The 15,195-nt window shown below is 40.6% G+C and overlaps 1 protein-coding gene across 1 annotated transcript; it reads right to left on the reverse strand.

Moving 5' to 3' along the window:
- Positions 1-489: 489 nt before the first annotated feature.
- Positions 490-13,019, reverse strand: CHDH (choline dehydrogenase). The gene is made up of 8 exons (XM_058812950.1): positions 12,814-13,019; positions 9,464-10,261; positions 8,905-9,056; positions 5,999-6,128; positions 5,146-5,280; positions 3,888-4,030; positions 2,997-3,099; positions 490-2,418 (listed from the first exon to the last, which is right to left on the reverse strand). Exons 2-8 carry the CDS (start codon positions 10,206-10,208, stop codon positions 2,000-2,002), a joined length of 1,827 nt encoding a protein of 608 aa, XP_058668933.1. The 5' UTR covers positions 10,209-10,261; positions 12,814-13,019; the 3' UTR covers positions 490-1,999.
- Between the last annotated feature and the right edge of the window lie 2,176 nt (positions 13,020-15,195).

Consider the following 15,195-nt stretch of genomic DNA (forward strand, 5'->3'; position numbering starts at 1 on the left):
CTCCCTTCCAACTGCACAGGGCTGTGGTAAGTCTCACCAGTGTATATAACTTAAAATATCCTTATTGTATTTCAAATGACATTAGAACTTATTGAACACCCTTAAAGATAAATCTCACAAGCATAAGTGCTGAGAAAGAATTATTTGCCATGAGGACGTACACAATACACAGTCCATGCTTTTCTCAAAGAGCTCACCAGAGGAATTGTCTCCTTAACTCAGCTAATCAATCACCTGTGATGTGAAATATTCTTGTTCTTCCCCTCATTTCAAAAGAATGTATCACATACATAGAAAGGGTTTACCTGTCTCCCTTTGGAGCAGAGTTCACTGCTGTTATCTTCCATCTTCAGTGGTTTTGTTTGTGTTTATGCAGATGCTCTGAGGAACTAAGTCCTTTCCTTCAGCAGAGCTTCCAGTCAGTGCCTGACAGAGAGCAGCAGCAGGTGCAAGTATCTGCCTTAAACATCTGCAGTTGTCCCTCCAGCCAACATCTGACTCAGCAAGGTCTTCTACAGTCTGTTAAAATTGTGTAAAATTCCAATTTTTTTGCAGAAAAGATGTTTATTTTCTTTGCCACAAGTCCTGGGCAATCTTAGGCTGCAGAAGATTTTACTTTATGATTTGACATCTGCTTAGTCAGAAGTTACTTTGGAATACTTAATAAATACAAAATAATCAATGGAATAAATTTTCTTCAGTGAGTTCAGTTTCTTTAGTTTTTTTTTTTTTTTTAATCAGTACCTGAAAGTTAGTTTGACAGCAAAAACAGCCATGAAAGCTCAAGTATCTTAACTTACACATCTGAAAACGAAAAAAGCATAGATTTAAGTCCTAACTAGAATATAGCATTTGTTCACTGAATAAGATATTTGCCTTCTAATTTAAAAAGATGTCTTCTCAATCATCAATATCTGACCTTATACAGTTATTCTGAGTAACATATAATTTTAAATATAGTTTGGTTGTAATTTTTCTAAATAAAATTTGAGTGATAGCAAAGCACCATTCAGAATATTTACTGATAAATATCTTTTGCAAACAATCATCTGAGCAAATACCAGTCACTTTAAGGATATTATACAAAGTGCAGATCTCTTACTGCTAGAGTGGTAAAACTACATCAGCTTAAATTGTAAGCAGAATTCTACTAAGTGCTTTGTTAAAAAAAAGTCAAAAGCAAAACAAAACAAAGAGGAATATAATTTTTCCAGTAGATTTTTATAAATTTCAACTCCAGTTCTGCATTTTTAGAAAAATAAGTTCTTATGAATACACTGTGTGTCTTCTCCCTGAATGCTCTACATTTAGAGGCTGATGACCTTAGTGAAACCTAAATCTGGGTGCTATTTGTAAACCATGCATTCCTTTCACAAAGGAAATGTTTGTCATGTTTGACAAACTCTGAGCAAATGCAGGTTCCTCCCTTTCCTATGAATTCTGATACAAATTAATTCAGCTCTTGAATTTGAAATTGCATAAGTGCTTACTTTTGCTTGACCATTCTCTGCAGGATGTGGTGATTACTGACAAGCTGTTTTCCTGGGTAAAATTTGTAGCAGTTAAAATTCTTCAAATAACATAATCATTTTCAGAACAGCTCACATTAATCTCTGCCATTCCTCATACAGTCACATGGTACTTCTTGTGATTTAGAAACAGCTTCTCTTCAACAGAAGATTTGAATTTACCACAAAAGGTCATATTTAATTAAATTTGTGATTCTTGGAGTGTTCTGCACAGGGGCCGGGAGTTGGACTTAATGATTCTGATTGGTCCCATGAAACTCAGCATATTCTATGATTCCAAAAAAAGGAACTTAAGCCAGCTGATTTAAAAAGACCAATAGGTAGTCTAAGACAAAAAAAAAAATTAAAATAGCTATTTTTATAGGATATGTTGTTTTGCATATTTATCATGTTGGCATATTCAGTATGAGATACCAACGTGTGGATAAAAGCCTAAATATCAAATTATATGAAAGGATGAGAATATTAATTTATCTCTGTGTTTCCAAGGTCTTGGGCTTATATACAGGAACATTCTTCTCCTGAAGTGATGGCAGGCCCTTAATTATATCTGCAGCTTTCTCTGCTATCATGATAGTTGGGGCATTCAAGTTTCCAGTGACAACACTGGGCATTATTGAAGCATCAACTACTCTCAAGTTTTCAACACCAATGACTTTTGTTTGGGGATCCACTACGGCGGTGCTGTCTGAAGGCTGACCCATTTTACAGGTGCAGGAAGGATGATAAGCACTATCAGCCTTCTGCCTTATGAAGGCATCTATGTCTTTGTCAGACTGAACATGATTTCCTGGTTGAATTTCAGGCCCACGAAATTTTTCAAAAGCTTTCTGAGCAAAGATCTCTCTGGTCAACTTGACACACTGGCGGAATTCCCAAATATCTCTTTCTGCAGAGAGAGAAAATGAGAAAATTGTAAGTACTCATTTAATTTACCAGTATACACAGAATGCAAAACAGAAAAAAGCAGCATTGTGGGAAAAAAAAAACTGGAAGTCTCACTTCTTGCTGAAAGCCATGATAAAGCAGAATATTTTTTAAAGTCACAGATATTTACATCCACTGTGAACAAAACTGTTTCTTATATTGCACTAGCCCAAAAGGGAAGACATGAACTGTGAGGAATTGCACTTTATCTTGATGTGCCCACTGTCTAGGAAAAGGAAAATAGACTCAGCACAAAGGAGCAAAAGACATTAATTCCTTCACAAGCAGAGGTGGTGATGAAACAAACAGCAAGACACAGCAGATACTGAGAATTCTGACTTCATCCCCAACAGGAAATTCCTTCTAGCTTACACAGTGCTTTGCACAATCACCTCTTATCATACTAGTTGACTTTTATAAATGAGAAATAAGTAACAATGTACCAACCAGCACTTCTGAACTGGTGTTGAGTAGGTACAAAAATCAGCTCCTGAAACAGGCAGGAAATGAGCTGACAGAGCAGGGAGAGGCTGCAGTTACCTGTTGACAGGTAGTTGGGCTCAATGATGGGGTGGTCATTTGGGTCTGAACTCTTCAGCTTCAGCCATCCCACACTTGTGCTCCTCATGGGTCCCACGTGGACCTGCAACACCCAACACAATTCCACCAGGTCTACTTCCAAATTCAGCATGGCTTTTTTGGTTTGTTTTGGTTTTTTTTCAATTTAGACAGACTACAAATTCAGCAAATACAAACACTAACCAGAGATAGTGGAAAATACCGTTGAACATTTTTCCATTTTATATAATTTATTTTTTAAATATGTAATTCCATTGCAGGGACTAAATATTTCTGTCACATCAACTCACAGCTGTTCTTTTCATTTAAAATACAGACATTCCAATTTAGTAGTATCAGAGAACTCTAATACAATCAGCAACTGGACCAAATTATTGTGTCTCAGAAGGAAGGAGATGAGTGAGGAAAAACATGTATACTCAGTGACAGTTCCCCAGAATTATCACTCAGAGTTTTGGATGGAGATGATAGTCTAAAAAGGGGCTTGGATTTGTGCCAGTGAATGAATGTTTCTATACATTTTCACTTAAACCTTTGTCTAAACTACAGAGGAATGGTTTTGTTCCATTGCAAAATTGTGTCCTAACCCACAGCACTAGGGCACTTCAGCAGAGTGAATACTTCATTCAATACTTGCCTTCTTTCCCAGAGATAAAAGCGAAGATAATTTTGGTGGCAATATCAAATGACAAGGCTGTGTTTTCTCCTCTGAAGGAGGTTAAGCAGTCTATTTCATACTAAACTGAACAAAGTATTTTTCAGTATGTAGCCAAATTATCAACATTTATAATGGAGCATAAACCTCCTCGCTAAAGGCTACAAAGCCTTTCTGGAACATTCTCTTTGCCTCACCTGGTAAGCTTCCATAGTGGAAGCAACCCGACCGTGGTCAATCACCTGGGAAGGGAGAAAGTGGAACTGAATGTCGGGGTGAGGCACCCCGGGCTCGCTCCGGATGAAACCCCCAGATTCCAGGTGGGCAGTGGCTCCCTGACCTAGGGAGGGCAAAGGACGGAGAAGATGCCATTAAAATACCTCCAAAGAGCAACAGGTACACTTGCTTTTAACCTGTAGATGCACTACCATGAATAATTGATTTGTACAGCACTAATTGCAAGGAATGCAAATCCATTATGAGCAGCTTGTAGTTTAGGCACTGTGCACCACTTTCATCTGCCTTTAAATTCCTGGATAAATGTAAATATGCATAACTTTGGAAATCCCACTGATGTGAGAATGGGGTGTTACAGTTATGTCACCGGCTCTGCCTCCAGAAGCAGATTTGGATCCTAACAGGAGTGGAGGGAACTGGCTGCACATCCTGATGTTCCTGCGCTGCTCACTCTGTGCACTTCAGTTGTCCCATCAGTCACAAGGAACAGGCAGAGCATCCACAGTGCCTGCCCTGAAGGGAAAGATAAAGCCCTGCAATGTGCCTTATGTTATTTTCATTTCTGTTTAAAACTGTAAGTTAGCCCTCAGTATTTACTTGCATGGTCAAAAGCCACATATACCCAGAATAAGTTGCCAAATAATAACAAAATTCAGCTAGTTATGTGGAGCTCAACTTTGGCCAAGCTATTTTACTGCCATCAAGGATTATACTTACTGATTCTTTTTAAGGTACAATTTATGACTAAGGTACTGTAAAATTCATGTGTCATTCTAAGGAAAGGCAATTCACAGTTACTTACAGGGCAAAAGGATTCTGATCAGAGCAACAAACTAATTCTTTTGAGACAGTTATGCAGAAGTCAGTTCAATAATATGTTTTTATTGACATCACATTGATTTAAAATAGAATATTTTCTCCATCTTTTTAGCAATAGCTTTTCTTAGTAGCACTGATTTTTAAATGTAGAATTTTTATTTGCATGAGATATAAGAATGTCAATAATAACGTCCTTTATTACCTAAGATATAAAAACTTCAAAATATTCTGGTATAGAAGAAAAGAAATAGTTCAAATCCATTTGCAAATTCCAGTTATTTCTCAGAGCATGGAAAAAGATTATATATTAAGGCTCCCAGCCTATAAAACTCACAGATAAAAGGCTGTCATAATTCTAAATCAGTCAGTGGTAAAGTGATTGCACACTTTGCTTCATACCTGTAAACTTCCAGAGCCATTCGAGACCAATCCTCACCATGTTCAGTGGCTTTTGTGCACTATACAGAGTAATAGGTTTGGTGCACTTCTGCTGGACATACACTTCTAAATGATCTTGCAGGTTCTGCCCTACTCCTGCAAGGGGTAGAAAGAGAGGAGGGAGAAGAAAGTGAGAGGGAAAAAAAAGTTATTTTGCACAGAAAGATTGCCCACCATGTTTCAAGCAGAGAACATCTTAAGTGGGAACTAAACCAAGCTCTTAAAAGGGCAGTGGTGACACAGAGCAAGGCCATGAGTCACATCAGCCTTTTGCTCATGTCAAAGTAAGGTTTTACAGAACTAGAATGAAATTAGTTACATGCATAACTAGAATAACAATACTAGTTACATACATAACTGGAATGACAATGGGAAGTTAAATGGAAGATATATCAGTTGTTGTAAAATTGCCACTACTTCTAAACACTGTGCTAACTTCCTTATCTTTAAGGAAAAGTTCATGTTATTTCTTCTATATTTGAATATTTATGACAGTGGGAGTTTACACAATGCGTAGTAGATCAAAACTAATTCAAAACTCTTAATGACAACTGTACTACTTAATTATAAAAATATGCCTTCAGAAAGGCATTTTTCACTGTCAGATGTGGTGAAGAAAGGAGTTTTTTGCTTAGCTGTAAAATCAATGCATGTTTCCACTGATTTGTATAAAATCAATACATCTTTCCACATGTTTTCAACATGTGTTTCAGGCTACACAACTTGGCATAAAGAAAACTCTGTTTCATGATTAATTTAATTTAATGGTCATTCAGTTGCATCCATAGGAAGACAAAAGAAAGAAAAAAATTACCAGGAAGATGGCAAACAACAGGGATCCCCAGTTTTCTTAGATCATCTGCATTTCCAATTCCAGACAACATAAGCAGCTGGGGAGAATTTATGGCACCTCCACTTAAAATAACTTCCTTATTGGCAAAAACCTAAAAGGAAATGAGCACAAATGCCCTAAGATTATAAAGCCTGAGCTGAATGTGAGCAACATCAGGGGCTGCTGTTTGAATATGCTGCTCTGATCCAGATTAGACACCCTTCCCTCACATTTTCCTCATTTCAATGTATTTCTGTCTTGTCAGAATTTTCCACAGAGAGAAGTAATCAAGCTTTTGCTTTGATCATTCCTGTATTTATTCCCATCTTTACAATCCACTCAAACCGTATGGCACAGAAACATTCAGCTCCTGTCCTTGCCAGGGGAATAGCACCCGTGGCACTCGGATCAGGCAGCCAAGCTTCTCTGCCATTTTCAGTAACCCCTTATAAATTAAAACTGGAATCCTAAGGAAGATTTGGAATTCACAGACATGGTAGCTCAAAGTTCTAAAGAGCTTTTTTTTTAAATTCAGCCAAGGTTAAGGTTTGATTTCTCAGCTCATGGTAGTCCTCAAATCCCTCCCCACCACTCACCAAAGCACTACTGATAAAATAGTAGCAGGCATAGATTGAATTTTGTTTTGCTGACAGTTTTTTCATCAAATGGTTTGGTCTGAGCCCTGAGCTGGTCATGACTCAGGCTGCTAAATTATTCCTCTGCCTTTGACTTGGAGTTTTAACAGATTAATGCATATAAATTTGGAGCCCTGTCCCTTTTGAATGACACCTCAGCTATACAGAAAGATGGCAAAATATTGCTATAGTAATATCCAAGGGTAATAATAATAATAAAATCATTTTGACACTATTTATCCAATATGGCCAACAGATGGCCAGTGCTGTTACCTTGCATTTGTTACTGCTTTGCTCTGGGCAATTATTAGCATGTTAAGACTAATAAACTCTGTATCAGAGTCTGTTGAATCAATACTTACAGCTGTATTTTGCATGTTATACAAACTTATTTAACTTATTTACATTTTCCATGGAACACACAGAACTGGTACCAGTTTGTTCAGAGCAGCATTCAAATGATGCTTGCTCAGTCTAAATCCCCTGCAAAGTCAGCACTGTAGTTATTCCTCGCCCACAGAGTTTTTCATAATGTCTCAGCTAACATGCTAAGAGGAAAAAGTGACTGATACACTTTTGTTTGAGTTAGTCTACAATACATTAAAACATTTTCATCTTTTATATGAAATATGAAGTAGAAATGTACTTTTCAGCTTCATTCTGAACTTAAAACCTCCAGGAATGTTCAGTCTACCTTTCCTACTTTTACTGGAGTCCTGGGAGATCTCTAGGACTTCAGTGTTAGACAAATAACAAGTCATTGGCTGGTGAATACATTCTGAATAACTTTTGAATCAGGTTTGATGATCTTTTCATTTTGCTGATGACTGATGTAAAAGAGATTATATCTAAAATATATTATAATATATTTTAGAAATATAAATATATTTTGTATAAACAAAACCACTTTAATGTAGTCAATTGCTTCATCTTGATGGTCATAATGCAATAAAATTATTAGTTCTTCCATCCTGACAGGTATAAAATTTTCCAGAAGGTAAAAGCAGATACTCATCCTGCAGTTTTGATGCTGGAGGAAGGAGGGGAGAGGGAAAGAAGGAAGGGAAATACTTCAAAGATGTATTTTGTACAATACATGATATAAACATATATTATTAACTATATAGAATTCATGCATATATTAGTAGGAATTTTGCAATTAAATGGTCCAGTACTCAGAAAGTCTTTGATCGTGTGTAATTGGGTTTTCAAGACTTTCTTCAACAAAATTGAACTTGATAATGTCACGAGAACAGCAATTAGAGGTACTGTTTTCACAGAAATTTAATAGCTTATGAAATCAGTTAAAGGTTCTGCAACTTTTGTTTCATATTGGTAAAATGATTATCATTTGCAATCCACTTAGCAGCAGATTTGATCTGTGCTTTAGAAAATCAAAGAGCAGATTATTTATACTGCATTTTAACTTCTGGCAGGTGCTCAGTTGCAGAAATTATCTGCTGAGTTTTATAAGGGTTTCTGAACTCAAACCACCCAGATCTGTACTCAGCTCTCTCTAGGGTATTATTATTATTACACTTCGTAATTGTTTTATAGTCCTTTCTGACCAAATATCTTAGTTATTAGCATACAAACCCCATTTAGGCAATATCCTGGTTACAGACTAATCCATAATCAGCTGTTAAGGGAAGTGAGGGTGGTTTGGGTCTTACAGAGGTCAATGGATTGAAAGAGACATAAAATGAACCCATTATCCAGAATTTTGCAATAACAATTCAAGCTTCCTTCCACACAATCACATTTTCAGCAGGAGTTGGACTGAAACTGAGGAATATTCATTCCACAGCCAACCATAAGGCAAGATGTGTCATCCATCCCTTGAGCAATTCATATTCCAGTATCTGGCTTTTACAGATTTTCCTCTGCCAGAATTGTTTTTCAGAAACATCTCCATTGCAGCACTCAGGTCAATGTGCTGGGACAGGACATGGTTGCACCACAGGCTCCAGGCTTACACAACACTCTGTGGAACATCAAGTTATGGCCTGTCCCCTCAGCACTGGCAGATGGAAATGTGATGATGAAGTTAATCTCTAAATCAATGCCACTGGAATATATCATCTACTGCAAAATAACTGACAAGGAATCATATATTGAAAGTAACAACACAACCTCTAAAAAAAAGAGAACATTTTGCACAGTAAAGTGCCATTTTTAATAGACTTTTTAAAAAAATATATATAATTTAGCTTTGATTCATACCTCTCATACTGAAAATTGAAAATCTCTTACCTTTTTCCTTTGCCCATTTTTCACATACTCAATACCAATGCATTTTGTTCCTTGGAACAAGATTTTTGTTACAAGTGTCTTCTCTGCAACTGAGAAATTTGGGCGTGATATGGCTGGGCGAAGATAAGCACTAGCTGTGCTCCATCTTTGACCTACAATGCATATTTGCATTAAACATCAAAACAGTCATGCTCAGTATGCTTCAGATTTTGGCCAATAACCACCAGGATGCCTACAGAGGGAAAGTCTTCATAGAGTTTATAGAGTTCAAAGCAAATGTGATTTGATATAATAATTAAACATATTATTTTAACATAACAAATTTCACAATGACATAATTTAACTGTGAATCAGGACTTTTCCACCAATGCAACTTGCAGTGAAGTGCACAGTACATTGATAGCAAGCTGCTGAGGGATGAATAGGTGTAAATACAGAGTGCCATAGCTGGGCAGTAACCTAAACACTCAAATGGCATTCAGCGCAGATTATCTGTCCATATTTCAACATTATTTCTGGGTCAGAAATAGACATTACTCGAGGACCCTTTCTGATTTACCTTTGTGTATAGTCATGTCCATCCAGCCAAAGCCTTCCTGCTGGTACCCATTCATGTCATCCGTGAAGGGATACCCGGCTTGCTGGGCAGCCTCCAGGAACGCCTGATGGAGAGGATGGTTTGTTTTCCCTCTCGACACGTGCAGGGGGCCATTCCCACCCCTGTACCGATCCGGCCCCAGTTCGTGCGTCTGTGCCTTCTTAAAATAGGGCAGGCAGCGCTCGTAGTCCCAGCCCCGAGCGCCCTCCCTGTCCCAGCGGTTGTAATCCTCGGCGTGCCCGCGGATGTAGACCATGGCATTGAGGGACGAGGAGCCGCCCCACACCCTGCCCCGGGGCCAGTACATCACCCGGCCGTCCAGGTGCCTCTGCGGGGTGGTGTGGTAGTACCAGTTGTACTTCTCATCGCACAGGTTGTACGTCAGGGCGGCGGGCATGTGGATCTTCCACATCAGCCTGGTGCTGCCCAGCACGGTGTCCTTGGGGCCGGCTTCCAACAGCAGCACGGAGCTGTGCGGGTCCTCTGTCAGCCTGTTGGCCAGCACACAGCCTGCGGAGCCAGCCCCCACAACGATGTAACTATAAGAGTCTGTCTTTGCAGAGCTCAGCTGGGATGATGCGCGCGAAATTTTGAGCCGTTCGTTGATGCCGAATGTGTTCTTTAACGTGTGTGCTCTAAACAGGCTTCCTGCTACTTTGCACATCACAGAACTGTGACATTTAAATCCTTTCATTAAATATGACATCTTTACAGATGGTCACTCTCGCAGAATTTCTGACAAAAATCCAGTGGTTTGCCCTAGAAAAAACCCAAAGATACTAATTAAAATGTAAGCATTACTACGGCTAAAATGTCAGTCATTTTCAGGTGACAATGGTATACTTTACCCATTTGCACTACCCAAAAAGTTAACAACAATGGCAAAAAACCAGGTAAACATCATCATCATCATCATCATTATTATTATTGTTATTATTATTATTATTATTATCCTATTATTCTTTTAGTACAGTCTATGCAGCAGTCAAATGTACTATCATAAATTATATGTAGTCTGATTTTTATTTGCTTCTGGTTCCTGAGACAGATAAATATTTTTAAGCATTTGCCAAACCCAGAAGAAGCAAAAGCTTTTGCATTCTTTGCAGTCTCTCTCTATCCACCTCTAATAGCAAGAATTTAAGAACAACAATTTCAAAAACTTCTCTGTGAGTCTGTGACAGTGATATCACACAAGGCAATTCACAATGGAAATGATGAGTATGCTCAGTGCACATTCTGCCAGAGTGTCTCCACAAAACAAATGTGTAAAAAACCCATTTCCAGCTATCCTTAAGGTGAAAACTGCTGGATTTGCAGGTGTCTCCTAACACAGGGAAAGGCAAGATCTGTCCATCTGTGCCTTTCTACCTTGCTACTAAACCTGGATCCTGCAAGAGTACTCTGAGTACAGTTACAATTTAATGCCACCAACTCCTTAGGCTGAGTAAGAATGGCAAGTTTTTTATTTTCAGAGAAGCCTGTGAGCCCTGCAAGTACCACTGGGTTGGGCACAAGGACTCAGTGGCACATTTTCTGTGTGTTACAGGTACTGGCCAGCCTGAAGGGTTTCCCCTGCTCTCTCCCTCTGAAACCATTCCTTTAGGTCTAAACAATTAGTGAAATGGGGAGTCCTTGGACTGTAAATAATATTTCTCCCTGGCCTATGACTTCAGTCTAAGCTGTTGTCCTGCATTCTAGAGACAGCAACTTATCCAGAGTCCACTACACTTATCTCTTCCAGCACTGCCCAGCTGAGAGAGATAAGCAAGAATTCTCCTGAAATACGTTGAACCTTCTGTAACAAAATTAGGTGCAAATTGCTGCTAAATGTTAAAAAATTTCCATGCGCAATTACAATTTATACATGCTCATTTGCAAAAGTATGTTCCTTTACTCTTGGGAGACAGATTGGAAGAAGCATAATTCTCTGACTTTTCTTAGGAAAACTTGTAATAAACTTGTTTGAGGCTGTACAAACCCCAAAACTTCTGAATGAACAACCAACCATGGATAACAATTTGTTCTGTAAAGAAAAAAAAAAAAGATGCTGGGGATATCTCTGAGCCTAAAGTTCACACAGCTGATTCTCCTCACATGGATAACTTGAAATTGTTCCCAGCTGGAGATGGGGAGTGTCAGGTTTTTTTTTTTTGTTTTTACAGGTGAAGTCTATTAAAGGATTCTTTCTTGATGAAAAAGGTTTACCAGCTTCTTGTGGTGCAGCAGTAGAGGTACAAAGGTAGGGAGGTTTTTACTTGTTTTTGTTGAGAGAAAGAGGGTTATGGTTTTGCAATAATTGTGTTTAACCTGCAGGACTGGGGGGCCACAGGACTTTATTGATCCAGGAGCACCACTTTGGTGGGGAAGTTGGCAGAATATGGGCCTGGGCTCTGATAATCTGGAAAAGACACTCTGTCCCAATAGGGAACTATAGTTTTGTGGCTGACTCTTCTAAATGTTGTAGCAGTTTTCTTTGCATTTTGTTGTTATTTTACTTTAAATGGAACAGGACTGGCAGAACAACACCTGAGAGAATTTTTGTTTTGCAAAGAGAGCTGGGAGTAAAATCAGTCAGCAGTGTCCTGGCCCTAACAGTGAAGTGACTTTGGCAGTCAGTGTGTAGATGATTCACAAACCTTGGTGCTTTTGAGTTCTGAAGTGCAGAGGTCAAAAATTAAGTCAGTCTGATTTGATATAAATCTAGCACACTTGTTTTGATTGAATGGATTAAAACACTAGTTTTAATGGAATAAAATACTAGTTTCAGTGCACAATTCTTATTGCCACATTGATTCACACCCACTCTCTTCTTTCAGTGGTCCCTCTGCACGAGCACTATCCTAACCCCATTTCTTCTAAACTGATCCTGAAACAAAAAGGAGAGTAAAACAAAAAGGAAAGTGCCTGAAACACTTACTCCCTGCTCTGTCGACAGAGGAGGAACAAGAACATTCTCTCTGGCAGATGGAAATCATGACCCTCTCCCAGAGATGTTCACAGCACAGACAACACATAATGTAGCGGAGCAATGGGGCTTTGTCAGGACGTTAACCCTTCATGTTACCACCGAATGCTGTCAGGCCTGACTGTGCAGAGCAGGAGGAAGAGCTCCTCAGGCTGAAGCAGATCTTGTTTTTTCTTTCTTTGTTTTTCCCTGCTGCAGACAGTGTAACAAGTTTAAATGTATCTGCTGCAGAATGTTTCGGACTAACTTTCCCTTCATTCCTGCTAGGGAGAAAGTTCATTCACTTTCAAAAACATCGTGGAGAGTTTCATTTCCAGGGCTGAAGGTGCTCAAGCCGACTTACCTCGCCGCTTCCTCCTCTGCACAAGCGTCTGTGGGCTCCGGCGGCTCCGGGCTGCCCGCGACCCCGCTCTGAGGCTCCCGAACCGGACCGGGATCGCGGGGAGCAGGAGGGAGATGGGTCTGTCCCGGTCCCGTCCGCAGGTCAGGGCTCCCACAGGCCGCGTCTGTCCCAGCCCGGGGAGGCCGCTGCTGTGCCGGGGCTGCCGCCGACCCTCGGAGCCGCGGCGGGCGGAGCGCGGGGTGGTCCCTGCAGCGCGGGGGCCCCGGCGGGAGAGGCCGGGCAGGAGCGCGGCTGGGACTTCCCCCGGAACGCACCCTTTGGCCGCTGTGCGGGCTGTGCAGGAGCGGAAAGCGCCCCGAGGGGCAGCGGGCGAAGTCCTCGGCCTCGCCCATCCCGCCCGAGTCCCCGGGCAGCTGCGCTGCCCCGCCGGGACTGGGCTGCCAGCTCCGCCAGGTACTCGCGGTACGGGGCTGCCAGCTCCGCCGGTGCCCCCGGGACGGGGCTGCCAGGTTCCCCGGGACAGGGCTGCCAGCTTTCCCCGGTATAGGGCTGATAGTTCCGCCAGGTATCCCCGGGACAGGGCTGGCAGCTCCCCCGAGGAGCTCCGGGGCGCGGGGCAGACCCAGCCCCGCGCTGAGGCGACCCCGCTCCTTCCCGGAGCGCTCCAAGTTTTTCACCCCGCTCTTAGCGGGGCAGGAAAAAACGTTTCGCCCACCCTCGGCTGCGAAAACGCTTTCAATGGGAGCGCTGGGAGATGCAAGGCGGCTGGGGATGACACCCCGGGTGTCCCCGCTCCTTGCCCGTGCCCCGCTCCGGCGCTGACAGGAGATATCTCTGTATGGAGAGCGCTGGGCGCAGTGCTCGAAGGCAGCCCCTGAAAGTTGAGTTGGAACTTGCAGCTCAGGGCTTTAATTGCGATCCTTACCTGTGCAATGCGTGGTCCCAGAAGAAAGTCTTGGTTAAAGTGAGAGCAGCAAACGTGCTGTCCTGCCTGGCTGCCTGTGCTGGCTGATTCGTTTCCTCAGCAGTGAGGATTTTTGGGTTTGGTTGTAGCACTGAGAAATGTGTGTTGAATCATGATTCTGAACAGTTTCCTGCTGGGTAGGCAGAAGGACTAATAATTCCACACTATAACTCAGATAAGTTACTTCTATATTGGCTTTGTCCTCTGAATATCTCCAGTGTATGTTAATGTAGTGCATTCTCATTGTAGACAAAACTGCATCAAAATGTGCTGGTAATGAGAGTATCTCAAAATTCCCCGAGAAATGGCCAGGGATTGGTATTGTGGGAAGAGGCAGTACCACTCTGGGAGGGTTATCTCGGGGGTCTTGTTTACCCTTTCAGAACAAAGCTGATATAATTAAGACAAACCAAGATTATTGTGACATCTTGTACTTTCTCCTGACATCATTTAAGGACAATGGACTTTGCTGCAATATCTGATGTTGCTTCTAGATGCTGGGTTTTTTCCATGTCCTTCCTTACCATTCTTCTCAGAATGTATTGAACTATTATTAATTTTCTAGCTTAATTACTTGTTCATGTTTTTGTTCTTAATCAGATAAGTAGATAATGGACAGTCTCTGGGTGATTGGTTATCCACACTCAAGCACCACATTCCAAACTTCTGAATAATTATTCATTAATGGAAAAGAGTAATTGTTCCCTGTGGAACTGTGAGTAAATGTGTACTTGATATAAGTGGTCTTTAATCTTTGCAGTGATTAAGAATTCTTGAAACGAAACTGATGTGTGCTTGCAGTGTTGGAAAAGTTTTGTACACTTTCAATGCTGTTATTTGGTAAGGAAATAAAAAGTCTATAGAAAACATGCACTAAATATGTATAAGAGTATAGAAGTTTCATGAAGTAACAGAGGCATTTCAGCAGTTAAATAGGGGTAGATGTAGAGCACAAGATTCTAAGTTCATTGTTTAGAATGTGAAAAAATAGAGGAGCTTCCACTTCATTGTAAGGGCTCCTGCAGGTGCCCAGTATTTCACAGGTTTGCAGACTAGAAATTGGTGATCTCAACCCTTTGTTACCAACTGAATCATACACATGGCCTTTAAACAGACATTTTGAGACTTCTGTGCAGCTGAATTTGCTGGTTTTTAATGCATGGATACTTGAATATTTATCATTCTCAAGTCAGTATTCACTGCAAACTAAGCTGAAACTACTCATTGTTTCCTGTTACAATATTTATCAGGTATATTCAGTTGATTTTCCCAGGGATGTTTGCAAAGATCTGCGAAAAAGAAATGTTTTGGTTATACAGATGTTTGGATGTTAAAATCCTGTCAAGAAGCAGATGATTTTGGTCTTAGGCGACTTGATTATACTGGCATTGGCAGTATAATCACTTTCCACCTTCCTT

This window comes from Ammospiza caudacuta, chromosome 12 (genome assembly GCF_027887145.1).
Source record: "Ammospiza caudacuta isolate bAmmCau1 chromosome 12, bAmmCau1.pri, whole genome shotgun sequence".
NCBI classification, from domain to species: Eukaryota; Metazoa; Chordata; class Aves; order Passeriformes; family Passerellidae; genus Ammospiza; species Ammospiza caudacuta.

Excerpts from the sequence above, each read along its gene's own strand:
- CHDH (XM_058812950.1), bottom strand. The coding sequence starts at position 10,208 with ATGTCATATTTAATGAAAGGATTTAAATGTCACAGTTCTGTGATGTGC. Across the intron at positions 9,057-9,463 it reads GGACATGACTATACACAAAG|GTCAAAGATGGAGCACAGCT; the intron begins GTAAATCAGAAA and ends TATGCATTGTAG. Across the intron at positions 2,419-2,996 it reads GCCCAACTACCTGTCAACAG|AAAGAGATATTTGGGAATTC; the intron begins GTAACTGCAGCC and ends CTCTCTCTGCAG.